At 51.2% G+C, this 16109-nt stretch overlaps 1 protein-coding gene and 1 pseudogene across 4 annotated transcripts in view; one reads left to right on the top strand and one right to left on the bottom strand.

Moving 5' to 3' along the window:
* The window catches only part of ANKRD33 (ankyrin repeat domain 33), a 23937-nt gene extending 15554 nt beyond the window's left edge, over positions 1-8383 (top strand). Inside the window, exons 1-5 of one of the 4 annotated variants that reach the window (XM_032293521.1) lie at positions 4426-5042; positions 5380-5615; positions 5865-5990; positions 6157-6297; positions 7273-8383. In XM_032293521.1, the coding sequence (XP_032149412.1) occupies positions 5870-5990; positions 6157-6297; positions 7273-7982 (972 nt within the window). In that variant the 5' untranslated portion in view covers positions 4426-5042; positions 5380-5615; positions 5865-5869 and the 3' untranslated portion in view covers positions 7983-8383. The other 3 variants (XM_032293494.1, XM_032293511.1, XM_032293504.1) reach the window with 3 other exon arrangements.
* Positions 267-1116, bottom strand: LOC116561598 (annotated as a pseudogene).
* Positions 8384-16109: the final 7726 nt, after the last annotated feature.

The raw sequence follows: 16109 nt of genomic DNA, 5'->3' as shown, positions 1-16109 counted from the left end.
AAACAGAGAGCAATCTGAGAGTATCCACTCAATAAGTGTGTATGTGCCTGTGATCTCATGATCTCAGAGACCCCGATGTGTCCACAGCTAGATTTGTATGAGAGTGTTCACTTTGGCATTATTTGTAGTGACAGGAAGTTGGAAGCAACCTAGGCATCTATCTCAGGAAGAAGGGATAGGTTAAACGAGGTAGATGTACACTATGGAATTCTATAAGCAGGAAGAAGAGGGAAGAAAGAAAGAAGTAAAATGGTGCACTCCACATCTTTTTTTTTTTACTAGGCAAAGAACTTTATTAACCTTGGTTTCAAACTTGGTTCCCAGGCTTCTTCGGCTTAATTAGCTGCAAAGAATGAATTGTGTATAAGCAAAAAACTGAAAAGAGCTGGAGTGTCCAAGCGGCCTGGGCTTAAAAATATTAGAGATCTAGATTTTATCAGATCCATAAACAAAAATGTCTTAAAAAGCAGTCATAATATAAAATAGCAGCTCCCAGTAACTTCTTCAAGTTTTATCTTCAGAAGTTGATTCAATTCAATTTGCCTCATTCTTGGAAGCCTCATTAAAATTCTCGACAAGATCTGGAACTTCATCATCCTCCTCCTCTCCAGTAGCAAATGGTGCTTTTCCATCCACAGATTGTTTGGGCAGAGCTTCAGCCAGTCTCCTTAAACTAGTCAGACTGTCTGCCCCGAGCTGGTTTCAGATGCTGGGTAGCATTTCTGTCTGCTGCTTTGTCTCAGCATGGCCTGTAATGGGGAAAGTGTTCACTGCCAGAGATGCCTGAACTTTAGGGTTGTTAAAGTGGATCACTGTTCCTTGGTTTGTGAACATATTCACCTCTTCAATACCAGAGATATTGTTTACCCCTAACTTCTTTAAGGAGAACTGAAGTTTTTTATCACCTGCTGTGGCTGTTCCATGAACCACCTTCTTCTTTCTGCGAGCAGTTCCTTTCCCACCAATGCGCACTTGTGCCTGCAGTTTGGCAAGTATTTCCTGGTTCATGATTGTTTCTCTCATCTTGTCGGAGCAGATAAGGGGTCGCGCGGGGGACTAGGGTTGGAGCTCAAGAGGTCTCGGGTGGACCAGCTGAGATTAGGTGCACACACGCGGGGACCCCTACATCTTTTATCAAGATAGCATGAGCTTTTCCTAGAATCCCTACTCATTAGACTTCTGTTTGCATTTTATATTTATTTATTTATTTTGAGACAGCTTCTCACACTGTCACCTAGGCTGGAGTGCAATGGCATGATCTCGACTTACTGCAGCCTCTGCCTCCTGGGTTCAAGTGATTCTCCTGCCTCAGCCTCCCAAGTAGCTGGGATTACAGGTGCCCGCCACTGTGCCTGGCTAATTTTTTGTATTTATAGTAGAGACAGGGTTTTACTATGTTGACCAGACAGGTCTTGAACTCCTGACCTCAGGTGATCCGCCCACCTTGGCCTCCCAAAGTGCTGGAGTTGTAGGCATGAGCCACCACACCCAGCCCCGTTTGCATTTTATTGGCCAAAATTGCATTACATGGTTACACCTAACTTAAAGGTGATTATCTAACAGGGATTGTGTTAGATAATAAGAGATGTCTGGCTTATCATCTGTTAGATTTTTTCTAACTGCTGCATAGAATTCCATAGTGTGCATCTACCACATTTTGCTGTGATGGCTAGAGGTTTAGCAGCCATCTTGTGCCTAGGAGGAAAAGTCAAGAGAATCCCAGAGAAGGCCCTGACATCATCGAGTTTCTTTTCTTTTTTTTTCCTTTTCTTTCTATTTTTTTTTTTTAAATAGAGACAGGGTTTTGCCATGTTGGACAGGCTGGTTTCGAACTCCTGACCTCAAATGATCCACCCACCTTGGCCTCCCAAAGTGCTGGGATTACAGGCGTGAGCCACCACGCCCAGCCCATCATCAAGTTTCTTTTTTTTTTTTGAGACGGAGTCTCGCTCTTGTTACCCAGGCTGGAGTGCAATGGCGCGATCTCGGCTCACCGCAACCTTCGCCTCCTGGGTTCAGGCAATTCTCCTGCCTCAGCCCCCTGAGTAGCTGGGATTACAGGCACGCGCCACCATGCCCAGCTAATTTTTTGTATTTTTAGCAGAGACGGGGCTTCACCGTGTTGACCAGGATGGTCTCGATCTCTTGACCTCGTGATCCACCCGCCTCGGCCTCCCAAAGTGCTGGGATTACAGGCTTGAGCCACCGCGCCCGGCCCCATCATCAAGCTTCTTAACCAACACCAACCGTTTCCTATTCCTGAACCTCTTATTTATAAAATAACAAGCTTCTCTTTGTTTAAGCTACATGTGTCAGGGTTCAATTGCTGACAACAAAAATAAATCTGATTAGTTTAAACAGAAAGGGATGGAGAAGCAGGCTTAGGTCCAGGAACAATCCCCCTACCCCACCCCAATTCAAGAGTCACATGACCTCTGCCTGTGATTGAGAAAACAACAGTCACTACTACAGGAAGCTGATGAATCAGGAAACTGCTCACCAGAGCCTCGCTGCTGTTGCCATGACCTGTGACAGCAAAACGGATGTCCCATGCTATGTAGCTCTGTTCCAAATTTATATCTTGCACAAGAGCAGAACCCAAACCACAGAGGCATAGCTCAAGGGAATCTGGGAAGTGTTGTTTTAACTTTCTGGCTTCTGCATCACAGAAGAAACACTGAAAGGAGTTTTAGGTTAATGTTGAGCAGTCCATCTATTATAGACTACACACCACTGAGGTCAGCTTTCGATTACTTACAACCAAACACACACCCAACTGATACACTACACATAAAGCAACAAGGATGGATCTTAAAAACACAGTATTTTGAACTCAAATGTTCTGGAAAAAAAAACAAACAGTATTGGCCAGGCATGGTGCCTCACGCCTGTAATCCTAGCATTTTGGGAGGCTGAAGTGGGTGGATCACCTTAGGTCAGGAGTTCAAGACCAGCCCGGCCAACATGGCAAAACCTAGTCTCTACTAAATATACAAAAAAAGTTAGCCAGGCATGGTGGTGCACACCTGTAATCCCAGCTACTCGGGAGGCTGAGAAGGAGAATCGTTTGAATCTGGTAAGCAGAGGTTGCAGTGAGCCGAAAATCCCCCACTGTATTCCAGCCTGCACGATGGGAACAAGACTCCATCTCAAAAACAAACAAACAAACAAACATAAAACAGTATTAAGTGAAAAAGAAAACACTAACAGAGTAAGTTCTGTAGCACAATTCATAACGTGTTAATTAAAAACACATGACACATACAAGCAGGGCATGCTGGCTCATGCCTGCAATCCCAGTAATTTGGGAGGCCAAGACAGGAGGATCACTTGATGCCAGGAGTTCAAGACCAGCCTGGGCAACAAAGTGAGACAACCATCTCTACATAAAAAAAATTAGGCAGGCGTGGTGGCACACCACTACGAGCTTCTCAGGAGGCTGAGGTGGGAGAATCTCTTAAGCCCAGGAGTTTGAGGCTGCAATAAGCTATGATCATGCCACTCCCACTCCAGCCCAGGTGACAGAGTAAGACCCTGCCTTTAAAAAGAAAAAACACATACACAAATAAATACTATATTTCAATGAAATGTGTTTTCAAGGATGTACAAGAGCCAGTTGGTAAAGGGTGGAGGAGAATGGGATGTGGGGATTAAGGGTGAAAGTGAGAAACTAAATAAAGTCAAACAAAACAAGGGAGGGGTGTTGTACAGTCTGATGGTGGGAGTGATACCAATGGAGGAATATCGTGGGCTCAATTTCCTACATCTGAGGTCCAAAACCAATCCATCAAGCTTAATATGTAATATAAATGTTAAAGAATATTTTGATAACAATTTATCATTATATTAACAAATCATTTAATTTAAATATTTCATATTTATCACCGTGAAACTAATCTATTAAATTTAATATGTTATAATTTGGCGCCAATCCCTCCCTCAGTACTGCCTGCCGCACTCTGTGCCCTGACTGCCCCCCTGCACTAGACACATAATGTCTGTACTCACAATTGTGTTTGTTTGTTTTCTTTTTTGAGGTGGAGTTTCCCTCTTATCGCCCAGGCTGGAGTGCAATGGGCGATCTCTGTTCACTGCAGCCTCTGCCTCCTGTGTTCAAGTGATTCTCCTGCCTCAGCCTCCCGAGTAGCTGGGATTACAGTCGCCCACCACCAAGCCCAGTTAATTTTTGTATTTTTAGTAGAGACAGGGGTTAGCTATGTTAAGCAGGCTGGTCTTGAACTCCTGACCTCAAGTGATCCACCCTTCTTGGAATCCCAAAGGGCTGAGATTACAGGCATGAGCCACCGCGCCCAGCCACAAGTATTCTTGTTTTTTCTTTTTTTTAAAGGGGGTCTCGCCCTGTTGCCCAGGGTAGAATGCAGTGGTCTGACCTCGGCTCACTGCAGCCTCTACCTTACGGGCTCAAGCGATCCTTCCACCTCAGTCCCCTGAGTTGCTGGGACAACAGGAGTGAGCCACAGCGCCCAGCTCTGTACTCATAATTTGACAATTATGTTTCTATTTCCCCAGAACCTCAAGAAAATAAGTTCAGGTGACTCCTGGAGACCGCACCCCCGAGTTATTCTGAGAGTACCAACCCTATTGAATGAGATACCTGCATTCATTCACTCACACCCTCTCCCACCACCACCCCTTCATCAAGTGGCTCTCCACCCAATGAGGAGGGGCTTTGGGCTGGGTCTAAAGAGCTGGGTCGAGACCCCACCAGGCTGTATCTCCGCCATTGTCCCCAAGGCTGAGGGTGGGCGCTTCGGTGGGGAGGAGTGGTCTTTGGAAGCCCGCCCTGGCGGGGAGGAGCTCCCGGCTCAGGCCCCGCCCGCGCGGAGGCTCTTGGGGCGGGTCTGGGTCCCCTCCTGAGACGTGAGCACCCACTCCGCCCGCCCCCCAAATCCCTTCCTACCGCGGCTTGATCCGGCTCAGCTCCGAGGTGTTTGCAGCAGCTCTTTCTGAAAGTCCAGCCATCTGTTACCTGCGTGGCGTCCTGGGGAGGGATAGTCCACCCCGGGGCACTCGGAGACCGGGTGAGTGTGCTCCGCGGAGCCTGGGGGACGCTGTTGGCCCCGGGCTGTGTCCCGCGTTGACTGCCTCATACAGACCCTCTGAAACCCTCGTGAGAAAAAACGACGACCCTCTCTCCGTGAGTCTCAGTGGGGTGCTGACCTAAAGTCACCTAAGCCCTCCCTGCCTAGGGCTGCTGGCTCAGCGCTTGTCCTCTCTCAGGGTGGATGGGGCCAGACCCCCGCCAGGGTAAATGTTTTCCCTGGGGCGAGGGCTGCGCACTTTGCAGCGGCCGGCTCCCCTCCCTAGGACCCAGGGAGACATTCACTACTCCTCTTCATTCTGTGTTTTACATGCCAGCTGCGTGAGAGGAGGGACTCATCTTCTTGTCTGGAAGAGAAAGAGCTGGCATTGAGCTGGAGAGGCTGGACATGTCTGAGGAACTGCCCTGCCGGGGCAAAGAGACTCCTGCCCCCGGCAGCAGACTGGGGGCCCTGTACTGGGCCTGTGTGCACAATGATCCCACCCAGCTCCAAGCCATACTAGATAGCGGGGTCTCCCCAGAGGAGGCCACCCAGGTGGACAGCAATGGGAGGGTATGTTGTCCCAGGACAGCTGTGGGCATCTCTGCATCCCCACCACACTGTCCTGGCCTGGCTCCCTGAGAGGGGCTCAGGGGCAATACCTCACACCCCGAAGTCCTTAGGAGGAAGGGAATGGTTGCCGGTGGGTCTTCACAGGGGTTGGGGCAGGCTGTGGCACAGATGTGGGCTTAGAAGGCATGAGGGGCCCCGGGAAGCCCCTGGGGGAAAGCAGGGGACCTGAGCTGCCCCTCCCTCAGACAGGCCTCATGGTCGCATGCTACCATGGCTTCCAGAGTGTGGTGGCCCTGCTTAGCCACTGTCCCTTCCTCGATGTGAACCAGCAGGACAAAGGAGGGGACACGGCCCTCATGTTGGCTGCCCAAGCAGGTGCGAAGCTGCTGCACCCCACTTCTGACAGCCCCCCTTTTGACACAGTCAGGGCCTCAGCCCCACCCTTGCTCTACACCAGGCTCTGTTGTGCTGGGTGGAGGGCGGGTTGGGAGCTTCATCCCCCCTTTCCCGGGACCAAGCTTACCCTTGATGCCCCGTGCAGGTCATATGCCTCTGGTGAGTCTCCTGCTCAACTACTACGCGGGCCTGGACCTGGAACGCCGGGACCAGCGGGGGCTCACAGCGTTAATGAAGGCTGCCATGCGGAACCGCTGTGAGTGTGTGGCTGCCCTTCTCATGGCAGGTATGTGGGGCCTGGGCCAGGCTGTGTGGCCTCCAGTCCCTCCTCCAACCCTGCCGTTATTGTTTGCAGAGAGGAGAGAGCGTGCTTTGGGCTTCATACAATCAACAAAGTTTAGATACTGATAGCTCAGAAATTGCGAGTGGAGGTCCCAGGAAGGAAAGCATGGGAGGGGAACCTAACCCAGTTGGAAAACCTAACATGACAAAAGGCTGGCATCTGGAACCAGCCCATGCTCCTGAGTGGCTTCCCTCTCTGGGCCTCACCAGTATCGTGAGGGTGTTAGCTTTCCCTGGGATGACCTCCAACTGTGACAAGCCAGGCTTCCAGGGGACCCAGGGAAGTGTCATTGAGGCCTGTGGCTCTGTGGGGTTATTCAAGGGGAGGTGGGGTGAAGTCCACATTGTCCATGGGGATGTTTGGGGGCCCTCCTTCCCTGCAGTGGTGCTGCCCTCTGCTAGTCACTCTGGGGGACCCCCGCCTCCACTTTTTCCTTCCCCACCCCACCCCACTGGGTTTGGAGTGAAAAAGGAATGAATGAAAAAGGAGGGTGCTCTACACCCCTTCCTTTGTCTCGGGGTGACTGCTCCTCTCACATCCCCAAGATGGGCGAGGGAGATGGTGAGAAGAGAAGAACCAGGAGAGGGAACCAGAAGACCACCCCCACCCCACCCGCCCGCCCCAGAGGGTGCAGCTCAGGCCTCCCCTGCCCTGGCAGCCTCCACTGCTCTGCTCAGCTCCTTGGATTCAGGAGATCCCTGTTCTGCCACAGCTGGAGCCCCACAATAGGTCTCTCCAGAGTCTTCTCCCCTCTCTGGACCTAAGTGTCTTCATCTTTCTTAAATAGCAGGTTGCAATACCGGCCTCCCAGATTCAAAGATGGGACTCTGTGGCTTTGAATGTAACCCACACCAGTCTTGCAGCTGAAAGGATCTGCCCTTCCTATCCCACCCATGTCACCCCTGTGCCCCCTCCCAGGTGCTGACCTGACAGCGGTGGACCCTGTTCGGGGCAAGACAGCTCTGGAATGGGCGGTGCTGACCGACAGCTTCGACACGGTGTGGAGGATTCGGCATCTGCAGCGGCGGCCTCAGGTGGAGCAGCTTAGCCAGCACTACCAGCCCGAGTGGCCCGCCTTGCCCGGGCTCGTGGCCCAGGCCCAGGGTGCGCCTTCACTCCTAGAGCGGCTGCAGGCTACCTTGAGCCTCCCCTTTGCCCCGTCCCCTCAGGAGGGGGGTGTTCTGGACCACCTTGTGACTGCCACCACCAGCCTGGCCAGTCCTTTCCTCACTACTGCCTGCCACACTCTGTGCCCGGACCACCCACCTTCCCTAGGCACCCGAAGCAAGTCTGTGCCAGAGCTGCTAGGTACTGCCCCGCCCCCTCCCCTGGTCCCCCAGTCCCCACCAGGGAGTCCCCAGAGGTCCCCCTGGGTCTTCGTCCCCTACCAGAGCCCTCAGGGCATATTGAGCAAGTGCCCTCAGTGGCTACGGCCCCGTGATAGCACCAGCCCCAGGCCCCAAGTCCTCAGGATCCTCCTCTCCAAGGCATCCTCATCCCCCGACCAGTGCCAGCCGAAGCCCAGTCCTGCACGACATCAAAGCCTGGCCCTTCCTCTCTGGCGATACCAGGAGCTCAGGATGGAGAGGAGGAAGCAGGAGGAGGAGGACAGAATGGCCCAGAAGTAGGAGAAGATGGACTAGAACAGGCTGGGAACAGGTTATCAGGCCCCTCCCCAGGCTTCTTTCCCCTCTGGAGCACCTCCTGCCACCCCATCCTCCTCTGCCTAAGTAAATCTGCTCTCCACCCATATACAAGGCCATTCATTCCAGCATCGTTTGCAAGAGTGAAAGAGTGGAAACAAGCAAAGTGTCCATCAATAAGGGACTGGCTAGATGGATTATGGATGTAATTGCTGTACACCTATACAGTGCATGCTCTACAGCACACTCTAAAATAAGACCAAGGAAGCTGTTTATATTCTTATATAAAACTGCCCTCAAGATGTATAAGGTAAAAGTAGCTGAGGAGTGGAACAGTGTGTATGGCGTGTTATTATTTGTCCGAGTAAAATGTTCACGAAGATAAACATGACTGAGACAAATATATAGTAAGTACCAAGATTTATTTAAGTCCTTAATAAGTGAACCAGCAGGACGGATCAAAAGGAAAGGAAAAGCCATCATTGACAATCAGTGAAAAAATGAATGCTAGAATAAGATTGCAAAGTTAGACACAAAAAAGTTCATTCACACCTGGAAATAAAACCATAACCATTTTTTTTTCTTTTTTGAAATGGAGTCTCACTCTGTTGCCAGGCTGGAGAGCAGTGGCTTGATCCCGGCTCACTGCAACCTCTACCTCCTGGGTTCAAGTGATTCTCCTGCCTCAACCTCCCAAATAGCTGGGATTACAGGCACACGCCACCACGCCTGGCAAATTTTTTTGTATTTTTAATAGAGATGGGGTTTCACCACGTTGGCCAAGATGGTCTCAATCTCTTGACCTTGTGATCTGCCCGCCTCAGCCTCCTAAAGTGCTGGGATTACAAGCGTGAGCCACGTCGCCCGGCCCCATTTTTTTCTACTAGACCAAAATAATTTGCCACTTATCAGTCTTTAACAGGTTAATCTGTTCTTTTGGAGAGCCTGGGTCCTTACTGATAGTAAATACTAATAGCATGTCAAACAAAGTTAACTTCCCCTAGATGGCCCATAGGTGGGCCAATGATTTAAAATATCTTTGAAAGGGCACTAACTTTTTTTTTTTTTTGCCTTATTTACAGGTTTTAGATTTTTTCTCAATACATTTGTTGTGTAAATATATTTGTTTGTATGTTCATAATAATGATAGCAACCACTTATAAGGTGCTTACTATTTATAGTAACACATGTAACCCTCCCAGTAATTCTGAGGGTTTTATCGTTGAGGACAGGAGGCAAGGAGAAGCTAAGGAATTGCCTAGGTCCCACAGCTAGACACTGGCAGAGCTGAAGGTTGAGATCTAGCCATCTAGTGTGGCCTCCAGGCTTTTAACACTAACCCCCCACCACCCCACCCCCACTGGAGCATCCCTGGGAAGAACACAGTAGCGTTCTCCAGAAAAGAACTGAACAGATTTATTCAGATTTCCTTACATTTTTTTTGGTTCTGTTGCCCAGGCTGTAGTGCAGTGGCATAAACTCAGCTCACTGCAACCTCTGCCATGTTCAAGCTATTCATGAACATGAATATTGAAACCTTACCAGGTTCAAGCGATTGTCCTGCCTCAGCCTCCCAAGTAGCTGGGATTGCAGGCATGTACCACCATGCCTGGTCAATTTTTGTACTTTTAGTAGAGACAGAGTTTCACCATGTTGGCCAGGCTGGTCTCCAACTTCTGACCTCAAAATGATCCACTTGCCTCGGCCTCCCAAAGTGCTGGGATTACAGACATGAGCCACTCTGCACCCAGCCCAGATTTCCTTAAATTTTACCTAATGTCCCTTTTCTTTCTTTCTTTCTTTCTTTTTCTTTCTTTCTTTCTTTCTTTCTTTCTTTTTTTTAAGATAGAATCTCCCTCTGTCACCAAGGCTGAAGTGCAGTGGCGTGATCTTGGCTCACTGCAACCTCCACCTTCTGGACTCAAGCAATTCTCCTGCCTCAGCCTCCCGAGTAGCTGGGATTACAGACATGTGCCACCATGCCTGGTCAATTTGTGTTTTTAGTAGAGACGGAGTTTCACCAGGTTGGCCAGACTGGTCTGGAATTTGTGACCTCAAGCAATCTGTGTGCCACCACATGAGCCACTATGCCTGGCCCATTTTCTTTTCTTCTTTTTTTTTTGAGATGGAGTCTGGTCTCTGTCATCCAGGCTGGAGTACAGTGGCTTGATCTCAGCTCACTGTAACCTCCACCTCCCGGGTAGCTGGGATTACAGGCGTGTGCCACTATGCCTGGCTAATTTTTGTATTTTTAGTAGAGAGGAGGTTTCACCATGTTGGCCGGGCTGGTCTCAAACTCCTGACCTCAGGTGATCTGCCCACCTCGGCCTCCCAAAGTGCTGGGATTACAGGCGTAAGCCACCCAGCCTGATCTCCATTTTCTTATTTAATCTGCACAGCTTTCCTATTTTGCAGTTGAGGAAATTGAGGCTATGAAGGTTAGGCAACTTGCCCAGTGTCACTAGTTGGTAAGTGGCAAAGCGGTGCTTGAAGCTCATCTGTGAGATTCCAAAGCCTGTGCTCATTCCACTGCAGCACCTGGCATCTGCCTACAGTCAGGGCTGCTCGGATTCTTTGAGCATCTCCCTCCACCTCCAACCTGCCCAGGGGTGACACCGTACCTCCAAGGCCAGGGAACTAGCCCTCTGTGGTTCGCTTCGCCCTTCTATCCTGGCTGGGTGGATCTGGTGGAACCCATGGTAATTCCTGGGTTCCAGGTTGGAGCATGCTTTCCAGCAGAGGGAGCCTCTCCGCCTGGAGAAGACCCACCCCTCCAATCCCTGGCCGGCCGTCTCCAGGACAGCTAGAGTCCCCGGACTTCACTCCAGCAACTCCCCCTCCCAGGCCAAGCCATTTCTCTCTAATCCTCTAATAGGTCCTGACAATAGCCTTCCCTCCTCCTCCCAGGACGCCTTCAGGCTCGTCAGAGGTAGAGAAGCCTCGAGGCCTGGACTTGCTCTGCCTGTGCTTCCCAAAGTCAGCCTCTCCTCTAACATCCCAGCCTCCCCCTCCGTCATCACAGCTCCTGAGGCTTCCGAACTCCATCCCTGTCAGCAGAGGCCAATAAACCCATGGTGAAGCCCCTGGTCGTGCAGAATGTGGGCCACGGCAAAGCCTTTGGAGTTGGGCCCACCTGGGTTTCAGTCCTGGCTCTGCCTCTCCCAGCCTGAGTCACCTCATGTGTGACATCAGATGATGAGACCACAATCGCTGCTGCCCAGGACTGTCTGTAGCCTGAGCAGTGAGGGGTGTGAGAGGCATTGGGCATCACCTGGCACGCTGGGGCAACAGCAGCCTGGGATTGTACCTGAGCAGCAGCAGGTGAGGGAGCAGCCCAGGGTGCAGCTCTGTGGAGGAGGCTGGCGGGTGTGTCCTTGGGGCCCCATGGCCTCCCCTGTGATTCCAGGATACTATTCTGGTGGCCCAGGAAATGAAAACACACATCTCTGCCTCCCCCACCCTAGGCCCACTCCCAGCCCACCTCATCGCTGCAGCGCTGGCGGCTGGAGAGGCTGCTCCTGGAGTGTGCACGTGTCCACCCCCCACCTGGCAGGCAGGGGGCTCTCCACCTGGGACTGCAGGGTTGGCTGTCCCAACACACACTGGGATGTCAGCCAGGCTTGTGGGGACTCCAGGGGAACCCTACTCACTCCCATGTGGGCAGGGACCATGTCTGCATAACTAGCCTATGGCTCAGCATGGGGCCCATTGCAAGCTCAAAACATGTGCACAGGGAATAGCCTCGTTCAGGCTCCTCTAAGGTCCCGATGCTCAGGGGGCATCTATCATCTCCCACCTTCTCTCAGGGGCTGCTCTTATCCATGGACTGGCAGTGGGCATTCCAGGGCCTGCCCTAGGAAACCCCTTGCCAGGAGAAGGCAAGGGAGCACATATATATGGGAGGACAGAAGACAGGTGGGGACTCACTGGTCTGTGTCCTCTTTTCTCCATACTGGGGAACCTGGACAGGATGCCCCTCTCCAGCAGACACACTTTCCAAACGGTTGGGACCACACAGTGTCTTCCACCACACCAACAACCAGGCCAGCACACCCTTACCCTGGCCTGTGTGGACCTTCCACCTATCAGATCTCAGCTGGTCAGGCCCAGAGAGACCCATCTGCCCACAGCTCATACAGAAGTTTCCATCTGCCCTCCTCTCTCCTTTCCCTCAGGGAGACCTTGGCTTTTCATTGCTAAGGAAAATACCCAGATCTGAAGAAGAGGGCTTGAGGACAAGGCTTCGGCTCTCCTCAACACCCCCTCTCCTGCCAACTTCTACTCCAGATGGTTAGACAGACACATGCAGACAAGCTGTCAGCGAGGGGCTCACGGGCACAGACATCTACACAGCCCCATTGGCCCACAGACACTCAGTTGCACGCAGCAAGGCCTCACATGCAGGCACACATATATACACTTGGTCACACAGGTGCACAAACATTCACTGACCGGGAACAAGTAAAAACAGGGCCCCTCTTCCCTAGATTCCTGGCCTGTGCCCTGCTCTGCCCCCTTTGCCCACAACACTGCATCCTTTGCCCCAGACATCTAGCTCCAAAAACTGCCTGTGTGACCATGGTTGGAGTTTCAGGGTCCATCTATCTGAGCAGGAGTTGGGCCGCTGAGGGGGGCCCAGGTCCTGCCCTTAAGTCCCCCTTAACTGCGAAGAGCCACGATCCCTCCAAGGGAAAGGAGAGCAGTGAACGAGTGTAAACCGCACTTTTTCTTTGTTCCTGTTTACTCCAGACCCGCCTTGGATACCCCTGACCCCTATTTCCTACATCCATGCCAGTGCCCTGCTTTTGGGGGGACAAGGGGCAGAGGCCTGTGGATTTGGGGATCCTGGAGATAAGCACTCAGCTGAGGGCCCTCAGTCCCAGGCCCTCTGGTCCTGGGAAGGGCAGAGCCTGGGCACGGATGCTGGAGGGGCGGGAACGGGGCAGGATCTATGGCATTTCCCCTCCAGCTGGAAACAAAGGCAGATTCCTGTGTCCAGAATGAGCAATCCGGTCCCACCCACCAGAGTGGCTAGAACTGAAGGAAATCCCGCTGGCTCTGACCTCGCCCAGACGTGCAGCCCCCTCTTCCAAACATTCTTTCCCAGATGGGGCCATTACCTACTCTCAGATGCGGGGGACCTTTTCTGGTCCAAATACCAAGCCCTTCACACTGGGGATGGTCACCTTAACCCCTCAAACTCTCTCCTCAGGCAGTAAGGGTTCCCTCCACACCCCACAAGGCCTGCCAGGCTCCCATCCCCTGGCCAGTCAATTCTGCCCTTCCTCATCCAAGTAAACTCAAACTCAGGCCTTGCTGTTCATTAGAGTGGGGAAAACTCTTGATGCCTCCAGGAACTCCTATGCCATCTGGAAGGCTCAGCATGGCCCTCAGAGCATCTCCGCCATCAGAAGTTTCAACTGAACACCCCCCATAACAAGAAGGATCATCTTAGGTGATTGACATATCTTCCCTCATTGCAGCTCAGGGAAGGGCAGGGTTCTCCTATCCTCAATCAGTAGAGTCAAGAGATACTTTCTGCCGGGTATGGGGGTTCATATAATCCCAGCACTTTGGGAGGCCAAGGCAGGTGGATCATGAGGGCAGGAGATAGAGACCATCCTAGCCAACATAGTGAAACCCCATCTCTACTAAAGATACAAAAATTAGCTGAGCGTGGTGGTGCGTGCCTGCAATCCCAGCTACTTGGGAAGCTGAGACAGGAGAATCACTTGAACCAGGAAGTTGGAGGTTGCAGTGAGCCGAGATTGCGCCACTGCACTCCACCCTGGCAACAGAGCAAGACTCCATTTCAAAAAAAAAAAAAAAAAAAAAGAGAGAGAGATAATTTGTAATACTATATAGATAGGAACTAGAGGTTGGGGTATATTACTTAAATTATTTATTTATTTATTTTGAGACAGAGTCTCACTCTGTCTCCCAGGCTGGAGTGCAATGGCACAATCTCGGCTCACTGCAATCTCTGCCTCCCGGGTTCAAGTGATTCTCCTTCCTCAGCCTCCCGAGTAGCTGGGATACAGGCACCTGCCACCACACCCAGCTAATTTTAGTATTTTTAGTAGAGACAGGGTTTCACTGTGTTGGCCAGGCTGGCCTCAAACTCCTGACCTTGTGATCCACCCGCCTCGGCCTCTCAAAGTGCTGGGATTACAAGTCTGAGCCACCATGCCTGGGATGTTACTTAAATTTATAAAATAATAATATAATGATCAATAATTATATTATTATTGGGAGAGGAGGCCAAGGTGGAAAGATCACTTAAGCCCAGGAGTTCAAGGCCAGCTGAGCAAAATAGCAAGACCTCATCTCCACAAATATTTTAAAAATTAGCTGGGCATGGTGGTGCATGCCTGTAGTCCCAGCTACTTGGGAGGCTGAGGTGGGAGGATCACTTGAGCCAGGGAGTTTGAGGCTGCAGTGAGCCATGACCTTGCCACTGCCCTCCATTCTGGGTGGCGGAGTGAGACCCCATCTTAAAGAAAAAAAAAATTAGATGGAAAGAATCTAAATGACCTAAATCCTGAAACTTTTAAATCTAGAGACAGCAATGTACACATATTACTGAGGGTTTGCTGAAGTAAATGTCAGAAAAACTACTATCTGGAGCTTTGAGACAAGGGTTGGCCCCAGCAACGCAGTCTGGGGATCTGTGCATTATAAACTCTCATTATAAACTCTTCTGCAAGCGGTGGCTCACGCCTGTAATCTCATCACTTTGGGATGCTTGAGGTGGGCGGATCACCTGAGGTCGCGGGTTCAAGACCAGCCTGACCAACATGAAGAAATCCCGTCTCTACTAAAAATACAAAATTAGCTGGGTGTGGTGGCACATGCTTATAATCCCAGCTACTTGGGAGGCTGAGGCAGGAGAATCGCTTGAACCTGGGAGGCGGAGGTTGCGGTGAGCAGAGATTGCATTCCAACCTGGGCAACAAGAGCAAAACTCTGTCTCAAAAATAAATAAATAAATAAATAAACTCTTCTGCAAAGTTGTATTTATTTTACTCTGAACTTATTTGGGATTCTTTTAATTTTTTTTTCTTTTTTTTCAAGATCTTTTTTTCTTACCCCTCACTTCCCTCTTTTAATTTTTTTTCGAAACGGCTGCCTCCTCCTTTGCAGCCTCTTCAGGGGCTGTATTCATCTGTATCATAACCTCTCACGTAGGCAGTAGTAGAAAGGGCAATATGTAGTACTCATCTGTAAGCAGACAAGGAAATAGAGGCTACTCCACTGTATACGGTCAAGCCTCAAGTCTCCTGATTCCTGGTTCAGTGCCCTTCCTCCTATCCCACACCTCTGCCCCCTCCCTCCACATAAAACAGTGTCCCTGTGGGTTTTACAGCTGGCTGGTCGAGGGCTTTTGCACATAGTTTGCTTAGCTTGAGAATCTGGCAGAGAAGGAATTATCAACCCTTTCCTACAGGTATGAAAACTGAGGCTCACACACAGGTGTTCCAAGTCTGAGCTCTTTCCACTAACTCTCCTCTTCCTCAGTGCTGGGCCAGTTTGGAGGGTGACAGCTACAGCCTCTGGGCAGCATGCGGGGAGGCGCCATGCGGAGCTCACTGCACTGCGCTGAAACAGCTTCTCCACAGAGACCAGGCTTCAGGCCTCCCATGTCCATGCCATTGTCTGGGCCCCGTCCAACCCCAAGACTCTCCTGCCCTGACATGCCATCCCTTCCTCAAGGGGCTCCATCCTGAGAAGAGTCATCCTGAGGGCTCGGGGTGGGCGAGGAGTGGACAGTCCATCTGGAGGAGATCTGGAGAGCTGGAGAGGAAGAGGAAGACGACGCGGCGGCTCACAGTCTGGGAATCTGCCAGCCTCTTCCTGAGTTGTCGGGCAGAGCGCTGGCTGCCCCCATCCTCCCCAAACCCAGGCAGCAGCCAAACTGTCTTTTTACCCGAGTTCTTCCAGTGACCAGGTCTGGGACCAGGTAGTATTCCCGAATCTTAGAGCCAAAAGAGAGCATGTAAGGCAGGCAAGGACCTTCAGGACTGTCTGATCTAAACCCTTCAGTGTAGGAGGAAGAGGAAGAAACAGGCCCAGAGAAATGATTCGGGCCTGGGACCCAGGCCCCATGTCCCC

The sequence above is a fragment of the Sapajus apella genome, unplaced genomic scaffold, assembly GCF_009761245.1.
Source record: "Sapajus apella isolate SASKATOON/1434 unplaced genomic scaffold, GSC_monkey_1.0 scaffold2, whole genome shotgun sequence".
NCBI lineage: Eukaryota > Metazoa > Chordata > Mammalia > Primates > Cebidae > Sapajus > Sapajus apella.
Note: the sequence above shows the minus strand (reverse complement) of the source record. Positions and strands in the feature narration are given on the sequence as shown.